Here is a 27,377-nt window from a genome sequence, read left to right as displayed (position 1 = left end):
TATCATTATGTCAGGATCATTCAAAGGAAATATCTTCAACCAGCCTGTGTAGCATACAATGGTCAACCAAATTCAAGCATTCCTTGGATGAAAGCTATGGCTCTGGAATATATGAAGAAGATCATCTCTGAAGACATCAGTAACACCTTCCTGGCAGCAGGAGAAAAAATAATCATCACTGCATACGATCATCCTGACGTAGTCAGCAGTGACCTATTCCTATCTCTCACCAGAAAAGAGATAGATTCAACTATGGCATGCATGAGATGGGTGGAAAAGCTTGAAACTGACAACCACTATAAGATGTATGTCGATACTGATGTTGAAGATAATGCTACTACTGTTAGAATGGCCCAGGCAGACAACAGCTCATTTGTCTTTGGCCACCATTCAGAAACAGACGAAAATATGTAGCATCAAGGGTGAAGATACAGGTGAACTATCCAAACAAAGAACTGTAGTACTTTTGACTTTTAAAAGTTAAAGGTTGCTTTTTCTTTCAAAAAGAAGAAGAGATGGAGATATGTCACCTACCATAAGAAATGCTTCACCTACCTACTTTTGTTTTTCTCTATCCAACCTCCACCAGCAGGAGCACTCAGAAAAGCAAAAGTTCACGGAGCTATCCTGTATATTTTATGTTTTGAATTCCAGTTTGAGTTCCGCTCTCTATATAAAGAGCTTTAGGTTACATTTGTAAGGCATCAGAAAATTGAGTAGAAGAGTCTTCTCTCAAGAAGTAAGAAAGCCATAGTAAGCAGTGTGCTTTTACTACCTAGTGTGCTTTCATTACAAGTAAGTACCTGTTTTTCATTCTTATGGATAACTAAACAGCCTTGTGCTGTTTATCCAAGAATGAAGCTCTGAATTTCTAAGCATGTATTTCTGTTGAATAAATAAAGGAATACCCACCCATGTTTATCAAAAGTAGCAGAACTAATTTCTATCACTATCTAAGTTTGTATTATATCTGTCTTTATCTCTTAATATTATCGTTCTTCCATCACCATCCACTTCCTATATGTATCTAGATTTTGAAAAGTCTTTTTCACCAGAAAAAACTCAGTTTTAAAACCAAGATTGAGACAAGCAGCAGTGATTCCACCTGTTAAAGTATCCGCTAGGCAGAGAGCCGTTAGGAGAAAAACTTGGGTATGTTGAAGGCTAGTCTTGTTTTTAAACTTTGCTTTAAAATAAAAGTTTCTAAGGTGAACAAAACTCTAAAACTCAGGATAACACATAGGAACAACCTTTTTTGGTCTTTTCCTAAGCAAATAGTAAAATACGAAAAAGTTGGTGCATTTGGAAACAATACATAGGGTTTTTGGGCAAAAGGGAATTACCCCTTTAAAAAAAGAGATTCAAAATCCCAATTCCCAATCTCAACAGGTCCTAAAATACCCCGAGGAAGTGATACGTGTCATGTGAGAATTCGCGTCAAAGCCCAAGAAAATATAGAGACTTTCTGTAGAAGCTAAAAAGCCTAAAAGGACAAAACAAAAGATCTCTCGCCTTCATTAACCTCTCCTTCCTTCATTTTCAGAAAAAAAAATTGAATCTTTAGTTTCCGTTTGAGAGTGAAAGGCCGACTGACAAGCTGAACCCTTATTGGCCCCTAGCAATCCAAGAAAGACGAGGTTGAAGTTGTCTGGTGGTAAGCCACATATATAGTTTAACCTTAACCTGTGTTTATTGCCATTCCATTTCCAAACAAGGTTGTTCTTTTAGTGATTGAAATACTCCAGGGCTGTTCCAAAAAGTGTGTTCCTTTTTAGTAGATTTAGTGTTCTGTAAACTAGGCTTGTTTGGTTTGTTAAAATGTAGTTTTCTTTAGTGAAAGGAAGCTGACTTCACTACCCTTTGAATTCTCTATTTGCTGTTATTTTTGTTGCATGACTTATTTTCTGGCATTGTTTATTATGGGAAATCTTTACTGGGTCTGTTAATCTAAGATTAACATTCTGAAGCTGAGAATACCAGTTGATGTATTATATGTATGTATATGTTCAGTTATGACTTATGCGTGCTCTTGCTGGTTTCATGACGCACAGTTGGATTAGGAAAGGAACTCAGATCAATGTAAATGACCAAAAATCATGGGATTGGATTCTATTTTATACTCCTCACACAATTTAATCATGTTTTTGAAGCATTTCCTTTAGCAAGAAGAATCATAGGAGTAGAGTCCACCATCTCCTCCTCCGTTCTTTAGTTGTCGATGTTTGTATGGCAATTGATTGTGCTTCCATAATCTGCTTACATATTCCTAGTTAGTTAGATACTGCTTTGTCTATTACCAAAGAACAGAAGATCATATCTTGCAAGTTTGAACTGAAACTAATGAGGACAAATGATTGCAGTTAAACTACCTAATTGATACTCTATACTTCGGTTGGTGCCCTACCACAGCAGTTCATTTTTACGCTACCTGTGACTACAATCTAAAAGTTTAACGGATAGTCATGCTTTAATCATATTAGTAGGGTCAGTTGGTCCTTTCGTATGACGAACACACTATATCAGTGTGCTTTATACTCTCCTGGGTGTCTTAGATTCTTAACTTCTGTTACACCCGTAGGTGGCCTTTCTTCATCTCTTTTCTTGGATTGATATTTCCGACTTCTCGCTTATACAGCTGACACTCTTGCTAAGTCGGGAGCCATGAACTTAGAAGTTTGAGATACTTTAGTAACGTTAATTTACTTTCCATTCTTTTGAGCTCTTTGACATAAGGTGTGGTTTTTCCTTTTCTCTTCTTTAAAAGACATTACTAAAATATCTTTGATCATTTATTTATATGTATCTTGCAGGTGTAACAATATTCATCCAAACAGGAACAGAGATGGGTCACGAATTCAAAGCTTGTGTGGAATGCACTGAGAAGTGTTTGCTGGTTCATGGGAACAAGAGTGATGCTTCACCTGTCATAACTTCCTTTGTCACAGTCATGTCTGGAAACGAGTTTTCTAAATTTATGGTATGATAAATCCCCAGTCCCCGAAAGTTCTAATCTGTTTCCTTTTTATCTTCTAAAACCTCTCTCTCTCTCTCTCTCTCTGTATGCTCTATATTTGAAAAGTTCCTTTTATAACGAGGATGATATATAAGTATGGAATCACTATCTATTTGTGGAAGTCATGTGGCAAGTGTAGATGTTTGAGAGGCTCACGAACATGCTTTAACTACTTTTTTCACCTTTCTTGTGAAGATGATACGTATATTTACTACTTCAACTGCCTCCTCCCCCTTGTTTTTCTAATGATGAAAGAGATTGTCACTTCTAACCATGCCATCTCAATGCAGGAATTGCCTCCAAATGTTGCTCGTGCTGTGTCTTTGGCTGATCAATCGACTGTCATTGAAGATTCACAGGGGCTGCGATGGAACATTGCAATCTCAAGTATGGATGGCTCCTTTGCTTTTCATCATGGATGGAATGCTTTTTCATTAGATCATGACCTACAACTAGGAAATATTCTGGTCTTCACTTACATTAGGGGTTCACATTTTGCTGTTAAAATCTATGATAACTCTGGGTGTGAACCATGTTCTTTTGAGACCGATCAGAAGAAAAGAAAAAGGGATGACAGAGATTCTATTTTCAAAGGTGGTTGGTGCTATGCAACTGATAAAAGTTCAATGAGCAAAGACGGTTCAGGCACCTGTGGTTGCTCAGATGCAGAGATAAGTAAACGGTTGGATGAAGTGAATGGCAAGGGGAAAGCTCCAATCACCACACAGTTAATTTGCTTCAAATTGTGATGATAGAAAGGAAGCTGGCTCCGTTAACAGCCCAGTGGCTAAAGATGTAGGGAGTACAGTAATTCCTTCAGATGGATCTGAGTTGGAAAGGACTCTGAAAAATAGTGATCATGAAGTCAAGGTAAAAAAGGAAGAACCTTCTGAAATACATTCATGCACCGAGACCTCTGGAAAACTCTTATCAACACTTCCTGTAATTTCGGAAGAAAAACTGCTGTGTCAACCAGAGCTACAAAAAAATGCCGCACTGGCGATGGATCAGGCAAGTCGTATGCAACTATGTGTTTTTCATTCTGTTGTTGTTTATTGAGAGTATAATGTTGGTATGTACATTATATCCCTCAGGTTCTGTATCTTTATTTTGTTTGTTATGTCTTCTAGAGTTATTATCAGACAACAATCGGGCTGCAGTATCTCTTTGATCCCAACAATTAAAGTGCATTTAGATGGTTTTTGAGATTTAATTTGCTTTTCCATTTGGTGCTTATCATGGAAATTGGACAGGAGGTGAGGAAGCGATTTCAAGAGATCAGAGGCTCAAACCCGATCATCCCACTTTTGTTGTCATGATGCAAGAACCCTCCTACCTTACAACTGCTTTGGTAAGCTTCTTTTATTTGTTTATTCTTTTTCAACAAACCCACTCCTTAGAGAAGATAGAGATTTGGCTTTGATACTGTTTCTGATGTTTGCAGAAACTTGATATAAACTTTGCCCAAAAATATAATTTATCGAGCCGCAATGTTAACCTACAGATTCCAAATGGGAGCACTTGGCCTGTTATTTGCTCTGTCACCAACATAGAAGAAGACGGAATCCGCTACACCAGAGAAGGAGTTGCAAGATACCGCTATCCCAGTTGGTGTATCAGAGAAGAAGTTGCAAGAATCCGCTATCGTGGTTGGATAAAATTTGCAACAGACAATGGGCTGCAAGTAGGGGATACTTGTGTGTTTGAGATGATAAAGCAGCAGCCTGAAATAACGTTCTTAGTTCACATAATCCAAGCTACTTACGCTACTAAGCTCCATTTCAACAATATTTCCCAGAACATGAAGTTACGAAGAATTCCGTAGTTTCTGCATTTCTATTTTGGAAGAACTAGTATTTGCATTATTGGTGTTTTTGGAACCTGAAACACGTTGCATGAAAGAGGATTTGTTTAGTTACCTACCGAAATGTATTTCCAGGTTAAATTTGCTTGAAACAGAAATACTCCCATGAGTTGCACCCTGATTTACGGTTGATAATTTTCAGTAGTTATTACTGAAGATGCATCAGCAGTATCGGTTCTTCAAACACGCCGCCACCCTCTGTGCTTGACAACATGCGAGGAAACCTTGGAGTTTTAAGAAACAATGCACAAGTTTTGTGAATGCTAGGTCTCTCTCGTTCACTCCCTTCAAATTTTCTTTAATTGCTTCGTACAATTTCTTGATCTTCCTCAGCGACTCCAACAGAACTTTATAAACGGTATGGCCTATTATATTTTAATCACTGTATATACAAAACTTGGATTTCCAATTTTATGCTCCTGTCTCTCTCTTTATACCTCATTTTGTTTACTTTTGTACACCAAGCACCAACTATTATGCAGACGGCGGTTGGTCACTTCAAGTTATCACCTGTCTCCCTTCCTCCAGTGATCGACTGAGCCATCTCTAGCAATGTGATTTTCCGATTGCCAAGAGTTAAAAAAAAAAAAAAATTAAAAAAATACCGACGATTGCAAATAAAAAACTTATTCACTAGACTATATGGTCGTGGCTCGCGGGCAACTTGCTAGTTTTCTTTTATCGAAATACAATTTCATTAAACTCAATCAAGGAGTACAAACTGAGAGTTGAACTCTATAGTTGCAAATAAAAAACTTATTCACTACACTATATGGTCGTGGCTCGTGAGCAACTTGTTAGTTTTCTTTGATCGAAATACAATTTCATTATGAGTTATCAAGGAGCACAAGCTTATAGGGTGATTTATTAGGGTCACTAAATCCGAGCCTATAAGATTGACCCATAGAATCAATTAACTTTCAACAACCTATGATTATGAAGCCACGGAGGACCAACCTCTTTACAATACATAGATTGCACCATCTTCCCCATCTTCAATGCTGCTCTAGCTAGTCCATGAGCAGTTTAGTTAAGAGGACATGCTTCCAAGATACCAATGCAACCATTTATTTTGAATTATTTGGTTAATGTATAACTCGTACGTATAAAATTTTCAAATACCCGCACAAAACTTCCTATGTACTAACCAAATTTGTAATTTCTCGTCTTCTGAGGCACTCGGTCGCAATAAAACACAAAAAGCTCATCTTGCGAAATTCGCCGTTCCCGTCTTACAACGCAAAGGTAAAATGACCCATAAGTCCTCACCGAAGCTCCTATCCTTTGTCCCCCATTTGTTTCCCCCACTTTCCCTCTATAAAACCTCGTCTTATACACTATAGCGCGCGCTCTCAATGATCCTCGTCTCCGCCAAAAACCCTAAAAACCTGTAACAAAAAATCAGAGACGGAGGCTTAGGGGAATAGCATCAATGGCCAAGAAGCTGTGCACGAGAAGAGAGCTACTGGACCGATGGAGAGGCATTGAGGAAGAAGCAGACGAAGACGACGATCGCATTGAGCCTTCTAAACGTCACCGTCTTCACAAGAATAAAGAACAATGGTACTATCTTTCACTTCTGCATTTCAATTCGGCGTATCAGAGCCACTTTTCTTGATCTTTATTTTTTCAATTTATTTTTCAATGGCATGATCTTGGCCTTTGAAATCGGAAAGAGTACTTATGAAATGCTAGTGAGCTGTGCTTTTTTGCTTGTTCAATTAAGTTGTTACTTGTTAGTAGTAATCAACTTGTTTGGTTTGAATCGGAGTAAGTATAGCAGAAGTGGATTTAATGGCAGCAATGCCGAATTTGATTGGGAGTTTAGGGAATGGAAGAATGGAAAATGTGATTATGTGTTTGGTATAAATATCAGAGAAGTGAGTATAGGTGGACTAAATTTATTGGCGGTGATACCGAATTTGATTGGGAGTTCATGTGATTATTTGTAAGGAGATAAAAAAAAAAGAAAAAAGAGAGAAGTTCTGTGAATTATGTTACACTAGGCCTTTGTATACACTGGGATTTGTTGTTTTCAATATTTTATATGTATGCATTTCTGTTTTTTATACACCTATAGAAGAAGACAAAAATTTCCGGTTTGATAACTCGGTGTGATTGTAGTGGAGTATAAGAAATAGAAGGCATTAGCATGAGTGCATCTGTTGATGATTTACATATTAGCAGTATGATTATCGTTAGTTTTGTTTTTATCGTTTCATGGGTGAGCTTCTTAATCTGACCTAGAAAGTCTTATGCAAAAAGCCTCTTTCACAATTCAAGTTTCTTTTCAATCACTCTATTTAGTCGTCAAAAGAATTAGAAACCTTGCATTTATTATGAGTTTATGACACAAGTCAAGTAATCATCTAGCTTTTTTGCTGCACAGTAATAAATCACACCGAGGCCCCAAAACACTAACTGAGGCCCCAAAACAGTACTTTACTAAATTCCATGAGAACCTTAAGTGCATCCCATGTAATAAATCACTAACTGAGGCCCCAAAACAGTACTTTACTAAATTCCATTCTAATCTTTTTGTTAGCATGTGTGCATGCATTCCTTTTAATTTTTTTTTGTTTTCTTCTGTCTTTCTATTGCGTTCTCTTGCTGATCCTTTATTTCATTAGTTGTCTTTAGTCTCTGTGTATCTGTGTATTGTAACATTTAGTAATCATCGTTTTATTGCGACAGGTTTGCAGATACATTTAATTTCTTGATCTGTTTGCCAAAAGAAAATCATATTTGGTGTGGGTCATGGGATTTAATGGGGCCCCTTCTGGAGACATTTTACAATTATTTTAATGATGAGCATAGTGATTCTCCTCTTAGACAACTATGGAGGAGAATCTCTGAGGAAATGCGGCAATGTATCCAGTGCATTTCCCAGCATTATCAGACCCAAGAAATGTATAGCACGGAATATGAGTCGAGTTCTATTGGACCCCTTCTGGATGTTTTGCGAAGGCTTGATGAGGAAAGGGTGACACAACACTTGATAGAGATGAATACTACATTAGCTCGAAAGGAATATGATCCTGCCCGTGATAATGCTGAAGTTGTTAGTGTCATGTATGAGGTAGATTCTCTCTTTAATTTTTTCTTATATACTTGTTTTTCTGAATTACAATTAGCCTTGTATTGATAATTGAATGTTCATACCGCTTTAAACTTATTTTAACTACATAGTTCAATGCTTATTAGGAAGTGTTATGAAATAATTGAAAAGTCACTCCAGCAGTGTAATTGCACGTCACAAGAGTCATGCTAGGGAGAATCTTTTTCTGGTTATGAAGAAAATGGTATTGGGTATCAATTTATGCTTAATTGCTCCGCATATAGTCCCTCTAACCATATTTTCTAAACGAACCAGGGCCAATCCGAATTGGTCTTGTAAAAGATCCGCGACAGACCGAATACGTTATTTTTCAAATTATTCCTATCGTCAAGTAATCCTTTCGTTATTGCTGAATAAATGGGATATACTCATCACCCTAGTTGATTGTGGTTCTGTGCTGTTTCCTCCCCCTCTCCCCTGCTCCCTGAGTTATCTATTATCTCTATTTGTAAAGAATTTGTGTGTTTGGAAGTTCCTGACGTTTAATAATTAAATAAACCAAGATTTTACAATGGCTGCAATTTTGAGAGATGCGAAAGCAAAAGTCTATGGGGTTGCTTTTGGATAACCTGCACCGAAGAGCGTCTTTTCATTGGATATTTGGTGTTCTGATGTTCCCTACTTTTTTGACCACAACTTCTGTGTATATTATTTTGCTTATGAAAACTTAACTCCACATCCCCATTGTCTTCCTTGGATGCCTGCAAGGTGTTTGCGCTGCATGAGAGAAATCTCTGGAAATTTCAGAAGTTTTGGTCCCTTATCTAAGTTATTACGCTGCCTCTTTGTATAAAGTTGGAATGGATAATTTACTTGGTTTATAGGATGTTAAAGTTTGGGTAAGCTTAATATGTCCATTTTTAGTTTTAATTTTATTTATTTATGTTTTATTTTTGCTTGTGTGGGCACACACACACACACACACACACACACATATATATATATATATTATTTGTTTTAATTTTCCTTGTGGAAACCAGCTTGATTGATAAACCTTAGGTAGCCGGACACACTAGTACTTAATACGATACTTTTGAAGTATACATGTCTAATTGATTGATTTTGTATTAAGTTTCTTTAAAAAATAAAAACTCTGTTGATATACATATCTATCGTCCCATTTCACGGAGTCATTGAATGAATATTGATATTAATGGTCCCTCAATCTCAATCAACTTTGATTTGATCCATCCTTGTCTATTGTTTCACAGGTTTTAATGTTCCCTGTACTGTTGGATGATGGGTCCCTATTCATTGAATTTGAAAAATTTATCGAAGCAGTTGATAATATGCATGAACTGGCCTTGGCTGGACAGCAGCAGTTTCCGGTATGTAGTTTTATTTCCATGTGTTCCTAATCATTCATTTATCTTAAGTAAGACTATTCCTTTTTACCTTATAAAGTGAAGCTTTTTTCTGTCAGGGTGTTTATGCATTATTTTTCTTCAAAAGAAGAGTGCGCTCTGTTGGTCATCGTTTAGCTGGTTCAATGGGAAAACTGAGGTACTGCTCATTGGAGTCTTTCTTTTTTTTAATTACTGTCATTTTTTTATCAGGCCTGTGGTGGGAAATGGGGGAGCAGAGGTTCAGGTATTCAGATTGTAGTGTTTGAGCAGATTAATGATAGCTGCCTTCCCAACCCCCTACTTTTTTTTTGGGTTGATACTTGATACTGTTTCTGCTATTTAATACTATTATCACTATCACATTCAAAATTGCTTTAACAAGATTAGGGCTTTGTCTCTGAGATGTTGCATTTTTGCTGTATCAGTATATGCGTTTTGGAGATAGTTTCTACTTTATCTCTAACCAATGATTCCTTTTATTTTTATTTATTTATCATTCTGTTCTGCTTTCTCTTTTCCATAACCTACCGCGTTCTTTGTATCTCTGATTGTAGTTCTGTTGGTGCCTTTTATTTATTTATTTTTACTTTTTGTGCACAGGAGAGCAGTAGACTTGGAACCCTTGCAGCCTTTGCTTAAAAAATTCATTGGCATGTTGGAAACAGAAGTGTTACCATCAACTTTGAATACTTCAAGGGCCAGAGTGCAGCTGGACCGCACATCCATATGGATAGGAGTCAAAACTCTGTACGAACTTCGGGCCGAATTCATTTGTCATCAAATATTCTCTTTATAGTTTTCTTGCTAATGACTTCTTTATTTATTTATTTTTTATTTCTCTTGTGAAGGCTTGGGTTCTTAGAACCTCCAGCTTTGGAAGAAGGGATATTAGAACGCTATCCCATTTTCCTTGATATTGTCCTCAATCATATTAGTGGTGATTCATCAGAGTTCTCTCATGCAGTTGCTTGCTTGAGAAAAATCTTTGAAATGCTCGGTTAGTATCTCTTTTAAAATTTCCAATCATATGTTGACATTCTGTTCAATCCTGCTCAGACCTTTTGTCTTTATCCTTGTTGCTTGGCTTAAGGGTGTAAGCTCTGGTTGAGGTCTACATTGGCTCCTGGCGTGATGCGTGATACTCTACTGGGTCAGTGTTTCCATACTCGAAACGAGAAAAGCCATAAGGACATATTTGATCTTTTCCAGCCTTTTCTGCAGGCATGTCTGTAATTTATTCTGCAATTCTAATCTATATAATCCATTTTTGTTTTTTGCATGCCACTAGTAGTTTTTTTGGACTTTATTGATACGCAGGAGTCTAATTTATGCAGTCTCTTGAAGCTTTGCAAGATGGGGAACATGAAAAGCAGCGCAGGCATTTTCTGTATTTTCTCCTCCATCAGGTGACTGTGAGCAGTAACTTCAGTGCCTTAACAAGACAAAGGGCTTGCCAGGTTCTTGTTTCTTCCCCTAGATTGTCACAAATATGGTATCTTGTGCATATCTATACCACATATCTTCTCTAATTGCAAGAATTCCATTCTATTTTCTGGATTACCTTGCTTTAATGATTTCATACTGTATTCTCAGATATCGCTGCTTATTGTACATCGAGGTTACACAATGAACCCACCCTGTCCTCCTTATGAATGTGCACATATGTGGTACGTGATTTATCTATGATTTATCTTTTTTGGTCTGAGATTTACTGTAATTGATTTGTTATTATTTTGGAGGCCATTAATTGAGATTAAATAGATGACATAAAGTTGATTATGTCTTTGCAGTTTGAAATTTCTGTCCCTTTACTTTTTCCAAAATATTGTTTGCAATTATAGCACCGGAGTATTGTTGCAAAATATTAGTTGGGCATTATGGGCTTAAGTTTCTTCCTACTGTAGGAATAACTCCTATTTGTTATTTTGAAATTGATAAACAGCTATAAGTTAGTTTCCTTGTAATTATTGACAAGAAAAATTAAATTATGATAGAATGCATAGGGGAATTTTTGACATGAAAGCAATTTTCTTTTGGGGTTGAGTGTTCCAGGGAAATATAGTTAATGAGCATATTGGCTATAAATTGTTGACAAAAATTTTCTCTAGTAATGCACTTATTTTTCTTTTGGAAACAGAGAAGGGAGTTCATATTCCCTTCAAAATGCTCTTCGTCAATTGTTTTTGTGTGCTTTACTGGCATGAATTTTCCTTTTCAAGGGGTGAAGAGAATTTATAAGCATGTTTAGCATAATATGCACATGGGTTGGTGCAAGGCTTGATTTAATTGGTCAAGGTTCTGCATGATGTTACTGTTGCATGATTAATCTGTTTGTATTTGACAGGGGCCCTTCGCTTGTGTCATCTCTGAAAGATTCTTTGCTTCACAGCTCACTAAGGCAACCTGCCTTAGATCTCATACAAACTATCATAGTGTCTGATGCTGCTGCATTAATAAGTTCAGTGCTGAATACGCACCCACCCCTTAGTTCTGGAAAAAACTTGTCTTTTCAGTTGAATGATGAAGATGAAGACGGGGCTCCATTATCACTGGATACTGAAGAGAAGGATGCTAGTTCTTGGAGTGAATTTAGCTTACAGGGCAAAATTACATCTCGGGAATCTAGAGAGTGGATGTGCATTCCCATGCTATGGATTGATGTTCTTGTCGACACCAATCTCTCAGTCCTTCCAATATCATTTTCCAAGGCTGTTTTCTGGGCGCGATCTCGTTTTTCTATGGTAGAACCAGAGAGTAGTGCAGAAATGGCTCTTCCAGTCAGAACCTGGCTTTCATCCTCTGCTACAGAAATAGCTCCAACCTTCGGGTGGAAGGTTCCTACTGGTTCTGACGATGGGGGAGAGGGGAAGGAGTCAAAAAACTCGATCAAAGTTTCAACAATGCCTCTTCCTTTAGTTCGAATGTTTAATAGGTTTGTCTTTCCACTGAATCTTTACACCTTTTTGATATATACATGCTGTTGCGTTTTTAAGTTGACTTTGTGCTAGGCCTTCTTTTGTACACATAACTGTGGCTTTGGTGAGCCTTTCTGTAACACGGATGGTGTGTCACAGGTTAACAGCACATTTTGTGGTTCAAGTGGGGCAGGGGGAACTTTGTAAGCAGTGGACATGGGAACCAAGGATGGGTGAAAGCTTGTTCCTTTCGCTTATAGATCCTGATGATGTAATTATTTGATTCCTAACATTATGTTCTACCTTCAGGATACTTGCTTGCAATTTTGTTCTATCTAATATCATTATCATTCAATTGTACTCGTATAAGTGGTTTGCATCCTTATTGTCTTTTTCTTTTTTCCTAATAACATTAATCTATACCGGATGCAGAATGTGAGGCAATTTGGCAAGTGTATCTTGGAACAGGTTTCCAATACAAGAGGTCTTTCTTGTGGTTTGAATTTCCTTTGTTCTCATCGATCTTCAGTGTCCGCTGTCTTTTTTGGCTTGAGACATGCCGTGAAACTGGTAATACTTTTGTTTCCTCGAATTTCTCGAGTTGAAGCTACTGACATATGGTCAACAACATTTAGTTCACCTATCTTCTCGTCTGCCTAGTATTAAACTTTGCACATCTGTACATGTTAAATTTTATAATGACTAGGTAGCCTGAGTTATTACAAAACCTTATATTTTATTGGATTAGTAAAAATTGAGCTTTCAATAAGCAGTCAAAATGTCTCTTCATTTAATTATTATTCGTTTGGTCCTACTGTAAACTGGAGAACATAAATTCTGGTAAGCTGTTAGTCATGTCTTAGCAGAATAAATTTCATAAACCCTACAGAATGGTTATCCTAGCTGTGATGCCTCCATTCTTTTGCTAATACTTTTTTTTTTCCCTCATTTTGCCAGGTCCAACTCGATACTGTTGTATTAAATTTTCAGACTCTGCATCATTTTTTCTTTGTTCTTCGCAAATTGCTTAATGAGGGGGATATTCCAGAATCTGACCACTTAAAAATGGCAAGGTTATCTTCCCAAGGTGGATTTCTTAGGCAGCCAGTCTTTGATCCACCGGCTGTGAATGTCAGTGGGCATCCGTCAAATGTAGACTCAAAATTACTGGGAAGGTTTTGTTACTTGCTATCAGAAACTGCATGGCCTTCCATCTGTGGGTGCTTATTAGAAGGAAAAGCTTTTATTAATAACAGTGTTTGTCAGGTACTATGTTTTCGGTTATTAACTTATTTGTTTGGGCAGGTGATTGGGTGGGTTAGCTTATCCCTGAGGTTAATTTTCCTCAGGTTTTGTGATCTCTCTGTGCCTGAGAATTTTTCGTGCATGCAGTTTTAGATTTCAGTTCTATAGGGGTTGAATTATTCATCAAAGAAAAGAAAAAGAAAGTTGGACCTCAGGTTTTGTGATTCATTATAGCTTGGTTCTTGTAAGCTGTAATTCACTCTTTTTAGTTATATTTTGTTGCAGATGACTTGTGTCCGCATACTCGAGATCATCCCTTGTGTGTTTGAACGACTATACTTTTTTAGTTATAAACCGTCCAGGATTTCTGGAACATTGGCAAATACTTGTGACTTCTCATGGCTTCATGATATTATGGATTGGGGAAAGTCATCACTTAAAGTTGTAGTCATATACTGGCAACGAACAATCACCTCCTTGCTCAAATTGCTGAAAGGGACACGTAACAGTGCTATGGCATCGACGATCAACATTATCGAAAAAATCATTTCATGTGGTGAGCTTTTTATATTGAAATACTCTGATGCAGAAAAAGTTATGTCACCATCTTGCAGTGACGTCTTTTTAGTGTTGAAACAATGATAATTTTGCAATGTTAAATGTAACATATTTTCATGTTTTATGCCTTGTAGACTGTGTTTCCATGGATGAATTGATGGAACAAGTGTCGCTCCTCTCTGTCTCTTTGTCGAAGGAAGCTTCCTCTAGTATTGGAAAGACCAACATCCAGTCAAAGGGTTTATTCCCTGAAGGCCTCTCTCTTGAGAAGAAGTATTCTGTTCCAGATGTGAAAAACTTGTCCATTGAGGATCCAGATGTTCAAGTCCCGCACTCTTCCATGGAGGATAACAGAAAGCATAGTAATAATATGATTGTCCTTTCTGATGATGAAACTGAAGTAGTTTTACCGAGTGAGGCAGTTTTATCTGATACTAAGATGAGTCTGTGTATGATGGATGACAAGACAGTGGCTTCTACTGTTGATAAAAGCACTTCATATAATGATTCTGTAAAGAAGAAGCTTTCTGGTGTTGACACTTCCAAGGCTTTGACTGCTTACCAGAAAATAGATGCTACAGATGCTACTGGCCTTGCTTCTCAGAAACAGGATTCTGATAGATCAATAGAAAAACAGCAACCTGTCTCTTTGATCAAATCAAAAGATGTAGATAATAGTAGGAAAGAAATAATCCCTGATTGCAATATAAATGATTCTTTTAAATTCGAGGGTACAGTTAAGTCATCTGACAATGCTGTCAGTTCCAAAATGTTGAGTCAAGCTTGCAACAATATGTCCCTGAAAGAAGGTGGCGCTTTGTTGAAGCAGATGGTATGTGATGACGAAGAAGATCCATTAGACTCTGCTCTCAACTCAGTCAGACGCCAGCAGTCATTTGTGCCAAAGCCAAGCATTTCTGCTCCCAAGAGACAACTCATTCAGCTTCAATCTCCTTCTCAAAATAGAGCTGGCCATTTACATAGGTTGGAAGGTAGAAAAAGGTTCCAGCCTCCAAGGCTTGATGAATGGTATAGACCTATATTAGAATTGGATTACTTTGCACTGGTGGGAGTAGCGTCAGCAAGTGAAAATGATAAACATAAAGTTGCAAAATTAAAGGAGGTTCCTGTGAATTTCCAATCACCTGAACAGTATACTGGAATTTTTTGTCCATTAGTGTTGGAGGAATTTAAAGCACAGTTACATAGTTCGTTTCTAGAGATGTCTTCATGGGAAGAGGTGTATTTTGGTAGCTTGTCAGTGCTTTCAGTTGAAAGAATTGATGATTTTCACCTTGTTCGCTTTGCTCATGATGTCAATGATTCTATAGCATCAAGCAGCTTTTCAGAAAATGACCTTGTATTGCTAACAAAAGAGCCCCCACAAAAATCTTCCCATGATGTTCATATGCTCGGAAAGGTATTCTTCATTTTTTGTTATGCACCTCAAATTATTATTGCAGTTTTTGTTATGCACTTGGCTTTATCTTATGAATTATACCTGTTCATCATCAATTTCACATCACACCGATTTGTAAGTTTTAATAGCAATCTGGATGGTGCTTATTGGTCATTGTCAAATTTACTTGATCTTTTATTGTCCACTAACATTTTAAAATTCATTCTCCATGAGCTACTCTTCTTGACCAGGAAAGAGGGCTATTGATGTTTTTTACTTGTGAAGATTGAAATATTCCTCAAATTGCAAGAACATATAGAATTGTGAAACCTTAATTTATTTATTATATCACTTAATTTCGCTGATGTGTTAATATTATTCTACCATTTCAATTGCACATGCTTACAAAAGTCGTATCATATTTAGCAGAGCTAGATTTATGGCTATATTTTATTTTATGTTATTTTCTGTCACATTTATGGCTATATTTTATTATATATTATCTTCTTGAATGACTTTTTGGCTGGATATCTATGAATTATAATATATATATATATTTCTGTATTACGAATTATTCCTTTGTTTTGTTTTCTGTATTTCTTTTTTTATAAGAGCATTCATAAATCATCATGCTATTTCCCAAAGTAACTCCTATGCTTATCAGGTGGAGAGGCGTGAGAGAGACAATAAAAGGAGATTAAATATATTACTCATCAGGTTCTATCTTCTGAGTGGTACTTCACGCTTACATCAAGCCAGAAGGAACCTCCTTGAACGTAGTAAATGGCATGCAAGTCGTGTTATGAACATAACATCTCAACTTCGAGAGTTTCAGGCATTATCATTGATAAAGGATATCCCCTTGCTTCCGATTATTTTGAAGCCTGTCAATGATTCTCTTGACTCTAGTGTAAGCAAGGAAGTAGATCTGAGTAAATTGTCCCTACCCCTGGAGCGAATACTGAAGTCTTCGTTTAATGACAGTCAACTTCAGGCAATTAGTATTGCTACTGCAACACCTAGATGGAAGAAAGATTTCAATTTATCTCTTATTCAGGGTCCTCCAGGTTTGTGATTTACCTGGTCTTACATTTATCAGATCTAAAATGTTATGCAGCGTTTTAATTGGGTTTAATTTCATATATCATATGCAGGTACCGGTAAGACAAGAACTATTCTGGCCATCGTCAGTGCATTGCTTGCTTCTCCTCCACAGAAGATAGATTCTGAAAAGAAATTTCTTGATAGCAGTTCGAAACGAATTTCAGTTCCTAAGATTAACCAGGCTGCTGCTATCGCAAGGGCGTGGCAGGATGCAGCCTTGGCTAGACAACTGAATGAGGATGTACAGAGGAATACAAAGTCTATAGAAAGTTCCATGAGAGGTAGGGTCCTCATATGTGCTCAATCTAATGCTGCTGTTGATGAGTTAGTGTCAAGGATTTCTAGCCATGGCCTGTATGGTAGTGATGGAAAGACATATAAGCCATATCTTGTAAGGGTTGGAAATGTGAAAACAGTTCATCCAAATTCGCTCCCATTCTTTCTGGATACAATTGTTGATCAACGTTTGGCAGATGAGAGGATGAAATTGAATGATACAAAGAATGATTTGAGTTTGGAGTCTTCAATTACACTGCGTGCTAATCTAGAGAAGTTAGTCGACCGTATTAGATTCTATGAAGCCAAACGTGCTAACTTAAGTGATCGTAATACTGACCTTAAGTCCTCGGATGATACATGTAAGGAGGATGATGGGAAGGAAATGTCTGATGCAGAAATAGCATTCAAGTTGAGAAAACTGTATGAGGAAAAGAGGCAAATATATAAGGATCTCAGTTCTGTTCAGCAGCAGGAGAAGAAAATTAATGAAGAAATCAAAGGACTTAGATATAAACTGCGGAAGTCTATACTAAGAGAAGCTGAAATAGTGGTAACTACGCTAAGTGGCTGTGGGGGAGACCTTTATGGTGTGTGTTCTGAATCTATGTCAAGTCATAAGTTTAGCAGTCCATCTGAACATACCCTTTTTGATGCTGTTGTTATTGATGAAGCTGCTCAAGTAAGCTTTCTTCATATAGTATTTAATCTTATTAGCAATGCTCTAGATTATTCCTTTAAGCATTGCTTCTTGTTACAATAGGCCCTGGAACCTGCAACTCTGATTCCTCTTCAGCTTTTAAAGTCAACTGGAACCAAATGTATCATGGTAAGGACTAACGAGTGTTAAAATTATTGGATATGAGCTTTCTTTTGTTGTATTAGGTAGTGCTGAACTTTGAAATTTTAATGTTGAAGGTTGGTGATCCAAAGCAGCTTCCTGCAACAGTTCTCTCAAATGTTGCTAGTAAATTTCTATTTGAGTGCAGCATGTTTGAACGTTTACAAAGGGCTGGCCACCCTGTTATTATGCTGACCAAACAGGTAGTGTAATTTTGCCTTGGCCTTGTTGGTTTTAGCTTCATTGTTGTAACCTTATCAGACTGCTTCATGTTTTTTGACAGTCAAAATTTTATCATTTTAAGAGGGTGTTAGTGATTTAGTGATCCAATCAGAACCCTTTATCTCCTTTTCAATGGAACATAATAAATCATAATTCTTATATAGTTTCGCTGCTGTACCTCTGGACATTGGATCGTGTCACTGGCACTTGTGTGTTGACCTTTGAGAACTGAGTCTTTCTTGATGGTTATATTCATTAGAAATGTCATTGGTTTTCAAATGGCTTATAGACTTGAGCAGTTTATTTATAAGTCCTTTATGGAGCCTGTTTTGTAGCTCAGTGCCTTTACGAGCTAATTGTGCACTTTCTTTTTGTCAATAAAATTTGTTTCTAATAAGGAAAAAAAAACAAATATTCGTTAGAAATGTCATTGGTTTTTATACATCTTTGCAAATATGTTTGGCCTGATTAAACAATTGAATGGAACCTTCTGTATGCTTTCTACTACAGTTACTCTTACTTTCTACTGTTATTGCTGCTACTTTTTCTATGCGAGGTGGGCTATGCCTGTTTACTTTCTGTTGTTTGGAAGGTGGAGATATTTTCTTACACATTTTACTGTTGATAACTTGGCAGTATAGGATGCACCCAGACATATGTCTGTTTCCTTCTATGCATTTTTATGAGAAGAAGTTGCTGAATGGCGACGATATGTCTAGCAAATCAGCACCATTTCATGAGACTGGAGGTCTTGGACCTTATATTTTTTATGATGTTATTGATGGGCGGGAGCTTCGTGGTAAGAATTCTAGTGCCATGTCCCTATATAATGAGCATGAAGCTGATGCTGCAGTTGAATTACTCAAGTTTTTAAAAAAGAGGTACCGACTCTTTTTTCTTCAAATTGAACTGACTTCATTGATTCTTTAATTAGTGTATGTTCATATCCCCTATATTAAAATGAAGTTAGATTATCTATCACAAGAATATCGTGAAATTAAATTAGCCACTGACCTTTTTGCTCGAGAGTACTTGTTGATCTTGATTGATTGCTTAACACTATGCTGGATGTGTGTTGCTTAGGTACCCTTCTGAATTTCATGGTGGAAGAATTGGCATCATAACTCCATATAAGTCTCAACTGGCACTTCTGCGTTCTCGTTTCTCTAGTGCATTTGGATCTTCTATCATAGATGATATGGAACTTAATACTGTTGATGGTTTCCAAGGTCGGGAGGTTGATATACTAATACTTTCCACTGTTAGAGCAGCAGAACCAAGCTCTGCTGCACCTGGAAACAATTCCAGCAGTATTGGATTTGTTGCTGATGTTAGAAGGATGAATGTTGCTCTGACGAGAGCCAAACTCTCACTTTGGATTTTGGGAAATGCAAGGACTTTGCAGACGAACCAAAACTGGGCTGCTCTTGTAAAAGATGCTAGAAAGAGGAATTTGGTTATAACAACTAAAATGCCTTACAATTACACATTTGAAACAGCTCTCCAGAAAAATTCTGGCAATCATTTATTAGAGTCGCAGCGTAGTCAGAAGATCCATGATGCTACTCAGCATGCGAAAAGAACTGATCGAAGTGCAGATGAAGCACTTGACAGAAGAACAAAGCGCATGGGTCCTGTTCCTCAGAGTAACAGAAGACTTCATGGAGGTGAAAAAGATGTTTCTGGAACTAAAGAGGATGTCAGATCTGAAAATGTAACGGCTGGTGAAATCCATCCACTTGGCCACAGTAAAGTTTCCAAGGATGTTGGGTCTGCAATGCCACAAAAACATGTAATGGATGGTGAAAGTACAGATAAAGAGAGCAGAAAAAGGAAAAATAGTTTGGAGAATACTCAAATGGGTAAAAGAAAAGTTAAATTTGAAAATTCAAAGAGAGATGCAGATAACTCTGAACAAAGAGGAGGTGATGGGCTTCGTCCTATTAAAATGCAAGAGTCGAAAAGAGCTAAGAAAATTTCCGAGGGTGATAGAAGCCAGACAAATCAGGTTTCAGCTCCCACAAATCAAATGAAGGATGCAAGTGATGGAGGTAGAGCTTCAAATCAATCTGGAACTTCTCAAGATTTAATTGCAAAAAGGAAACAACAGCGTGAAGCTGTTGATGCTATTCTTTACTCGGCTCTGATTCCTTCAAAGAGTTCCAAATCTGAAACATCAATGAGACCTGTGCCTGCCAAAAGACCTCTATCTTCCTCAACTGCAGGTGGTGGCATAAAACCAGCAAAGACAAGGAAAGATTAACTTGAATGTTCTCATCCTTTAGCTAGGTATGTCATCTCTTTTAGGGCAGCAGTCTATGAATACATACACTTTAATGGCGTTTGGGCACTTATTTGTCCCATCATATGATTAAATGCCTCTTAGAAAATGAGCATCATATATAAATGACTGGGGTTTAAGTTCTTCCATTTTATTTATTTATTTGTAAGCAAATTTATTTGCTTGTTTGCAGTGTTTATTTGGCCAGCATTTCAACTCTCCGTTTCCTCTTGAAGAACCGAGACAATGTACCCAGGAGACAACCTACTAGGTTTTGGGCTGGAGCCTACTCTGCCTGTTCATCTGTTTGGGGAACCAGATTGAGAATCTCGTAAGCTCTGTGGCAGACTGTGATGAAGATGTCCAGCTGACTGCTTGCTTAATATGAGGTACTTGGTTGATTCCCTCTGCATTATTCCTTCAGAACATCCGAAAGGATTGAAACTATGATACAGGGCTTTTGAAGTGAATGAGTTCCTCCAAAATTTGGAACTCCATTCGTGCACCATTGTAAATTAGTCTTTTGATTGGTGCGAGTGTAACTACACAGTAGAATTCAGTTGAAATCCAGTAATCCACTACGGTCATCTATAGGTCTGTGTAAATATCAGTTGATGTAAATACTTATCGCCTCGTACAACGAAAGCAAGTTTTGATCACAGGTAGTTTTATTTGACACCAGGGTGTTGTGCTAGCTACCTAGCATAATCTGATCATTCATCAATTTTATTTGTATGTTGTGTGTTTCCCACTATTGAGGCACATGAAAAACAGAAAAAGTCTAACGACCGGTCGGATTAGCACTCCTTCCCTTTCAAAAATAGGAAGTTAAACTGTGAATGTTTCATTTGTATTGAAAATTCCAGTATACTATACTATATTTTTATTTTTATTTTTTGGCTGAACAATCATTACTTACATTTTATAATCTAAATATATATATATTTTTTTGTTCTAATGTGCAAGACACAATAAAATTTAATGGATGGATGCACGAAGCACTGAAGGGTATTGGCATTATTTGTCAAAAACCAAAAATACAGAAGAAAGGGTTGGAACTATTAAAGAAACACCAACCTATAATCCGAGGCAATCTTTGAGTGTCACTTTCGTTTGGTGCAGATTTCACATGCATTCTGCAGAGGACCGAAGTGTTGATGCTCTTACGTCTCTAGTAGGCTAGGTGGCAGCATTCCTTGCCCTTCATTCTTCTTCTATTCCTCCAACCAACTCATCCTGTGTTTTGCCAACCCGAACTTATAAGATCATCACTATCCTCATCATCGCCTTAGCTACCAGCTTTTCACTATGACAACTATTCTATGAAGCAGCAACCTGTGGCTCATCATTGGAACAAACTCATCGTAAGCACCATCGTCACCTCCCGAAATTGACCTATGTTCTCATAATCATTATGTTTCCATGCTTGTTTTAGCACATATTGGTCATGTTACAGCCTGGAAGTCCTCAAACAATACTCTTTTTGCCAAGAATGCCAACATGGAGATAACACACCCACCAAGTATTAGAATCCACCTGCAATCTCGAAAAGGAGAAAGAAAAAAAAAAGTTGGATGCGGTGGCCGTGCTGGGCAGCAATACCAGCTCAATTAAAACAGAAACGATTATCATCTTTTAACTACTCAATACTTACATAAAAAAAACTAAGGTCCAATAACTTGATAATTTCCTGAAATTTTTGTGTTTGAAAGCATCGATATTAAAACATCATCTTTTCTCTATTTTTGTATTAAAAAAGTTGAGTTGATTTGATTTTACACAATTTTCATTTACTTTTCATGACTATAAACATCTTGTGGATATATTTGTTGACATTTTTACATTTTTTTTTTTTTGAATAAATGGGGACCAAACGGCCCTGCAACAAAGAAAAGAAAATTACACTCTGTTAATTCTCAATATTTATGTTATCGTTGATATTTTAGTCATTGCTACAATCTACACATTTTTCTCCCCCAACTAATAATTAATCAATAATTTGATATATAGTATTGATCGAAATACAGGCGCATAAATGGTTTCTGGTTTTATATTTCTAATATATAATAACTAGATTTGGTTGGGGAATGAATCAGATCCTACAATCATTGGCTTGGCATGCCATATCTCTCATGCAACTAAGATAATGATAGTTGTTGGGTAGCATATATTAGAACTCTTCCCGAAGGAAGGGTGGCACTTACCCAAAGAATCGAAGCATCAAATTTGTAAACCCTAAGCTATGAGGAAAGGGTAAAGTAGTTACTGCACCTTAAGGAGAGCAAACTATTGCATGAAGCTAGCAAAATGCTTATACAACCAGATACATGCATCTATATATAGATCTTAAAGTCTTTCTCAAGAGTATAAAACACTAACACCATATAATGATTCGAGTTCGTTGTTGCCTTGCATAGCATCACAAACAATTTTAGATTGTGCAACTTGTATGTTGTCGAAAGTTTTGGTCATTCACTTGTTTTTCTCTTGTTTTCTTTTCTTTTCTTCGTCCATCATTGTTCATTGTCAACCTGCTTTGGAAGTCTGTAGTGGCTTCAGCAATCGATGCATTTGCTATAAGTTTCTTGGTGTGGAAGCAATATTACAATAGAAATCATGTGATATCCACATGCTTTCAAGCAATTGGGCGATCGGAATCGATCGTCAACTATTCTTCGACATGTGATGTAGCTTCCCAATAACTTTGAGATGTAGAAATCCAATTCTATGTTAACTAACTAACTAAGCAATATATTGTCCATCGAGAAATGGTTTTCACGTGGTGAATTATTGTTAACACTCTCTCAAAGCTTTGATTAGACATGGACTATGGTACGTGTATGTGCTTCTTGCTCCAGATGTTAATTTTACATGGCATGCACTAAAGAGTCATAAACGTGCTGCGAGCTTTTATTTTTGTTATTACGAAATTGAAGGTGGAGATATAAAACTTGAAACTTACATGTGAAGGTACACAATTAATTGTAGGCAGCGAACTTAGGAAAATTTTATTTTATTTTTGTTTTTGCCCTAGATTTTATGATTCAACTTGATAAATGCTCTATCCTCTCATATTTGAACTTATGCTCTATGTTTTTGGAAAAAAAAAAAAAAAAAAGGTAGAGGCATGTCATTTCAAATTACTAGAGTTAAAAGTATAAATTCCAGGATAAATGTTATAAGAGAAAGTGTACATTCATTAATGTGTCATACATTAACTCTAATAGATAAACGGATTTTATAGTAAAGCAGAATAATTTCATGTAATTGTAAACTAACTTTCTGCTCATATAAAAGTAGTTATAGTCTAGTACTACCAAAACTCATGCATGTAAGTAGGGACCCTTACATGCGTTGCGGACAGCATGCATTATCATTTCTTCCAAATAATTACTTTGTCAGAGGCCATACCAATTATGATGGGACTTCTACTGCAGAATTATTCCTCATTAATTTGTTTCCCTGTATTGTGAAAAAAAAGGATGATATGAATCCAGATAATGCTAAATTAATGGTTGGAAAATATATATACCTCTAGGGCTACCGGCCATATATGATTGGAAGGGTCCCATAGAGATCTGCTACATAAAGGTTTATAATTGAGTCAGTCAGCGTATGATGATCAATTCAGAGGTTAATTTTGTTATTTAGTTCATATCTTGAGAGTGACCCCGTTCAGCTCACTTTGTTTCTTTATTCCTTGCAAGCCTGCAACTTACATCTCTTCAGCCTCAATTTCTAGCTCCTTATTCATCGTTCAATTCTCAGTACTAGGAGAGATGCACCTCTTTTTGCCCATAATTGCATGCATGCGATCTCACATGCATATTGCAGTTCTCAGAATGAACAGTACTTATGTAATTATTTAGGGGGCAGAAATATATCTTTTATCGAAATGAGATAAGGGATGAGAGATTTAATAGGGACTCGGACATATAATCTACATGCACTCTCATATTAACAATGCAAGAAGCTTATTAGTGATTATCTTTCTCTCATGGATCTCTATTTCCATATAGCAAAGTTAACACATACATGAGTAATCACATGTAATAATAATACAGAAAAGGTCGATATCTTTTATATAGTAGTTGCTTGTGATTGACCAACAATTTAATGTAATTGTTATATGTAAACTATAAGATGAATTCATCACACCCTTCTAATTCTTCCATGTTAACTTAGTTATGGTAAAATTTTGTTTAGGTTGGACTTTAATACACACACATATATACATATATACTCGACTATCACGGAAATGCTAATCTTGCACAGAAATAAAAAAAATTAAAAAAATAAAAAATAAAAAATAAAAAGAGAGGAAAAGAATGACACAAACTATAGAATGTGTGTGTGTAGGCGTTGCATGGATCTCGCATCCCTCGATGATCGACTATCACGGAAATGCTAATTTTGTTTGATTTTAACTACATATAGGCATAGAAATAAAAACAAAAACAAAAAGAGAAAAAGAATGACACAAATTAATGTTGAAATTTTCCGGTCAAAACATCTAATTGAGTGGCTAAATAGAAGTGAATATCAACATTTGTACGTGTAACTTTGAATTTTTTCCCCATCAAACCCTAAGTTGAGCGGCTAGGTTGTTAGTTTTTTTTTAGAGAAAGGAGGTCAGTCTTTATTGAGGAAAAGGAAAATTACAAATTACAAGCTTCAGCTGCTAAATCAGCTTGTAAGAAGGAAGGTGCAGAAAAATAAAAAACCTCATGTGGAATTGAGGAGCAAGAAGCTGCCATAAGATGAGTCATCTTATTTGCACTCCTTTTGGTATGCACAACTTGCAAATTTGGGTTAGCAGCCAGAATAACCCCCGAGTCTTCATAAAGACGTCCCAACACTGATGTTTTGACCCCAACATGACTTACCAACTATTGCTGCACTAAAAGTGAATCAGTTTCAATCATGGCAGGCATAAAAGCCTGTTCAACCGCAAACTTCACAGCCTGCTTACAAGGTTCTACTTCTGCATGCTCTGGAGAGATCAAACCAACCAATGGCTTCCCACCACCGGCAAGCATAGTACCCTGCCAATTCCATATAACAAAACCTCCACTTCCTGTCTTCGTAGCATGGTGAAAAGAGCCATCAACATTAATCTTAAACCAACCTATTGGAGGAGCTACCCAACGGGTCACCCTTACTCCTCTAGTGCCAGTTCTACTCGATTTCATTGCATGACACCTGAAATCTTGTAGCCTAGAAACTGTCCTGATCAACACATCATTAACTGAGCTAGCCTTGTCATCCCAAACACGACAATTGCGTTCTTTCCAAACATCCCACAGTAAATATACTAACTCACCCAAACGTCCCGAAGAAAGTTCACTAGCACAAGCGCATAACCAATTCGATCGGATTCGAAAATATGGTGAAATTGGCTAAATTTTTTACCACACTCATAATTTATTATAGTAATCTGATCCAACGGTGGGTTTTCCCATTTTATTTAAATTGATAGAGGTTTCTCTTTGGAGTGTATGATATATAAATATAAGTTTATAAAAAATATTATCTTTAAGGATTTATTTGTAAATAAAGCCCGCAAGGCCCGCCCCGAAAAAGAAGCCCTCAAGGCTTAGCCCGGCTAGGCCCTAAAAAGCCCGCGAGGCCCGCATTAAATGGATGGGCTTGGATCCTTCAATTGACAATAAAGCCCGGCACGGCTCGGCCCGCTACTATTTAAAAATGGAGTAAGGCCTGACCCAATGATGAGGCCTACCGCGAGGTTTACCATGAAGCAAGAAAGAATATCTAACAGAGCAAACACGTTGCATTACCATTTCAATCCATGCAGAATCAAAACCAAATCGCTCCAAGAAAAGTCCATTCCATTCTATCATAAGCTTTGGTTAGATCCAATTTCAAAGCCATCCAACCTTCATTCCCGTCCCTTTTGTTATGTACAAAATGAGCTAATTCATTTGCAACCAGAATATTGTCTGTGATCAATCTGCCAGGAACAAAGGCACTTTGAAAAGGTGAAATCAAATCCAGCAAAATAACTTTCAACCTGTTAGCAATAACTTTCGAACAAATCTTATATATAACGTTACACTATGCTATTGGTCTCAAATCAGACATATGTTCAGGATTGGATACCTTTGGAATTAGACAAATGTGAGTGAAGTTTATTTGCCTAAGTAGCTAACCTGACTGTAAAAAGCTCAGAACTGCTTCAGCGACATCTTCCCCAATGGCATCCCAGTAATGTTCATCCAAAGAGTATTCCGCACACAGCCGTTCATTCATGTCCTGAGTCACACACGTTTGGATAGCTTCCAGTATTGTATGCATCACCTCCAAATCAATATCGGAAGCAGTGAACATAGAAGAAAAATAGGAGGTTATAACCCGCTCCATGCCTTCGTCATCCTCACAGCATTCTCCGGTTTCATCAAACAACCCATTCAGAGTATTCTTCTTCCTCCTGTTAGCTGCCTTCCTATGAAAGTAACCGATGTTTTGGTCACCTTCTTTTAGCCAGGTGACTTTGGACAGTTGTTTCCAAAATGTTTCCTCTTGAGAGAGTAAAGATTGTAGTTTCTCCATCAACAACTTCTTCTCAGCCAGAATAGGTTCAGTAATGGTAACATCAATTAGCTCATCCATTCTTTCCCTAATTCCCAACATTTGTTGTTGCCTCCTTTTAAATGTTTTTTTTCTGCCATTTATCCAACAACAATCTTGTATGCATAATCTTATTTACAACTTGAAACATGGGTGGACCCGACACAACAGTTCTCCATGCTCCAGATACAACTTCATCACACTCACTATGCTGTAACCAGTAGGACTCAAATTTGAATATGTGATGTCTCGGCCTTATATATGGGCAAAGGGATCGTACTAGCATGCAGCAATATAAGGACATGATCGGAGTCACTAGGAGGAAAATGTTTCAATCTTGCAAATCCAAAAATGTCACACCAGAATTCTGTACACACTGCTCTATCAAGATGTCGTTGGGTTTCCGAGTTGCACCATGTCGACTGCGGCCCTTGAAATCCCAAATCAAGCAGTTCACAATAACCCAAGGCTTCGCGAAAACTTCTCATTTGTCGCTCGACCCTAGCCGGACCATCCTTCTTCTCTCCATTGTTAAGGATCTCATTGAAATCTCCTATGACAGCCCACGACAAAGAGTCGAGGTCCCTCAGATCACACAAAAGCTGCC

At 37.2% G+C, this 27,377-nt stretch overlaps 3 protein-coding genes across 10 annotated transcripts; 2 read left to right on the top strand and 1 right to left on the bottom strand.

Moving 5' to 3' along the window:
• Window positions 1-726: 726 nt before the first annotated feature.
• Window positions 727-4,977, top strand: LOC112190559 (B3 domain-containing protein Os01g0905400). Of its 5 annotated transcripts, XM_040513938.1 has the most exons (5): window positions 1,440-1,654; window positions 2,811-2,977; window positions 3,304-4,024; window positions 4,267-4,364; window positions 4,458-4,977. In XM_040513938.1, exons 3-5 carry the CDS (start codon window positions 3,916-3,918, stop codon window positions 4,836-4,838), a joined length of 588 nt encoding a protein of 195 aa, XP_040369872.1. In that variant the 5' UTR covers window positions 1,440-1,654; window positions 2,811-2,977; window positions 3,304-3,915; the 3' UTR covers window positions 4,839-4,977. The 5 variants fall into 5 exon arrangements, with proteins under 5 accessions (XP_040369870.1, XP_040369872.1, XP_024185765.1 ...); XM_040513936.1 differs by lacking the exons at window positions 1,440-1,654; window positions 4,267-4,364; window positions 4,458-4,977 and adding an exon at window positions 727-795 and having other exon boundaries at window positions 3,304-4,243; XM_024329997.2 differs by lacking the exons at window positions 4,267-4,364; window positions 4,458-4,977 and having other exon boundaries at window positions 1,447-1,654; window positions 3,304-4,241.
• Window positions 4,978-6,121: 1,144 nt separating this feature from the next.
• LOC112187730 (uncharacterized ATP-dependent helicase C29A10.10c) lies at window positions 6,122-20,929 on the top strand. 4 transcript variants are annotated; one of them, XM_024326629.2, is made up of 22 exons: window positions 6,157-6,440; window positions 7,572-7,956; window positions 9,207-9,323; window positions 9,419-9,498; window positions 9,942-10,088; window positions 10,190-10,338; window positions 10,432-10,562; window positions 10,676-10,798; window positions 10,935-11,008; window positions 11,686-12,273; window positions 12,416-12,527; window positions 12,689-12,826; window positions 13,214-13,522; window positions 13,787-14,057; window positions 14,194-15,479; window positions 16,123-16,525; window positions 16,613-17,520; window positions 17,602-17,667; window positions 17,757-17,882; window positions 18,538-18,782; window positions 18,985-20,190; window positions 20,376-20,929. In XM_024326629.2, exons 1-21 carry the CDS (start codon window positions 6,310-6,312, stop codon window positions 20,162-20,164), a joined length of 6,969 nt encoding a protein of 2,322 aa, XP_024182397.1. In that variant the 5' UTR covers window positions 6,157-6,309; the 3' UTR covers window positions 20,165-20,190; window positions 20,376-20,929. The 4 variants fall into 4 exon arrangements, with proteins under 4 accessions (XP_024182398.1, XP_024182397.1, XP_040370459.1 ...); XM_024326630.2 differs by lacking the exons at window positions 18,985-20,190; window positions 20,376-20,929 and having other exon boundaries at window positions 6,122-6,440; window positions 18,543-18,733; XM_040514525.1 differs by lacking the exons at window positions 6,157-6,440; window positions 7,572-7,956 and having other exon boundaries at window positions 9,269-9,323; window positions 9,405-9,498.
• A 4,142-nt stretch (window positions 20,930-25,071) lies between these two features.
• Window positions 25,072-26,812, bottom strand: LOC112184816. The gene is made up of 2 exons (XM_024323050.1): window positions 26,353-26,812; window positions 25,072-25,469 (listed from the first exon to the last, which is right to left on the bottom strand). The coding sequence occupies exons 1-2, from the start codon at window positions 26,810-26,812 to the stop codon at window positions 25,072-25,074; spliced, it is 858 nt and encodes a 285-aa protein (XP_024178818.1).
• Window positions 26,813-27,377: the final 565 nt, after the last annotated feature.

Source organism: Rosa chinensis, chromosome 2, assembly GCF_002994745.2.
Source record: "Rosa chinensis cultivar Old Blush chromosome 2, RchiOBHm-V2, whole genome shotgun sequence".
Classification (NCBI taxonomy): Eukaryota; Viridiplantae; Streptophyta; class Magnoliopsida; order Rosales; family Rosaceae; genus Rosa; species Rosa chinensis.
Note: the sequence above shows the minus strand (reverse complement) of the source record. Positions and strands in the feature narration are given on the sequence as shown.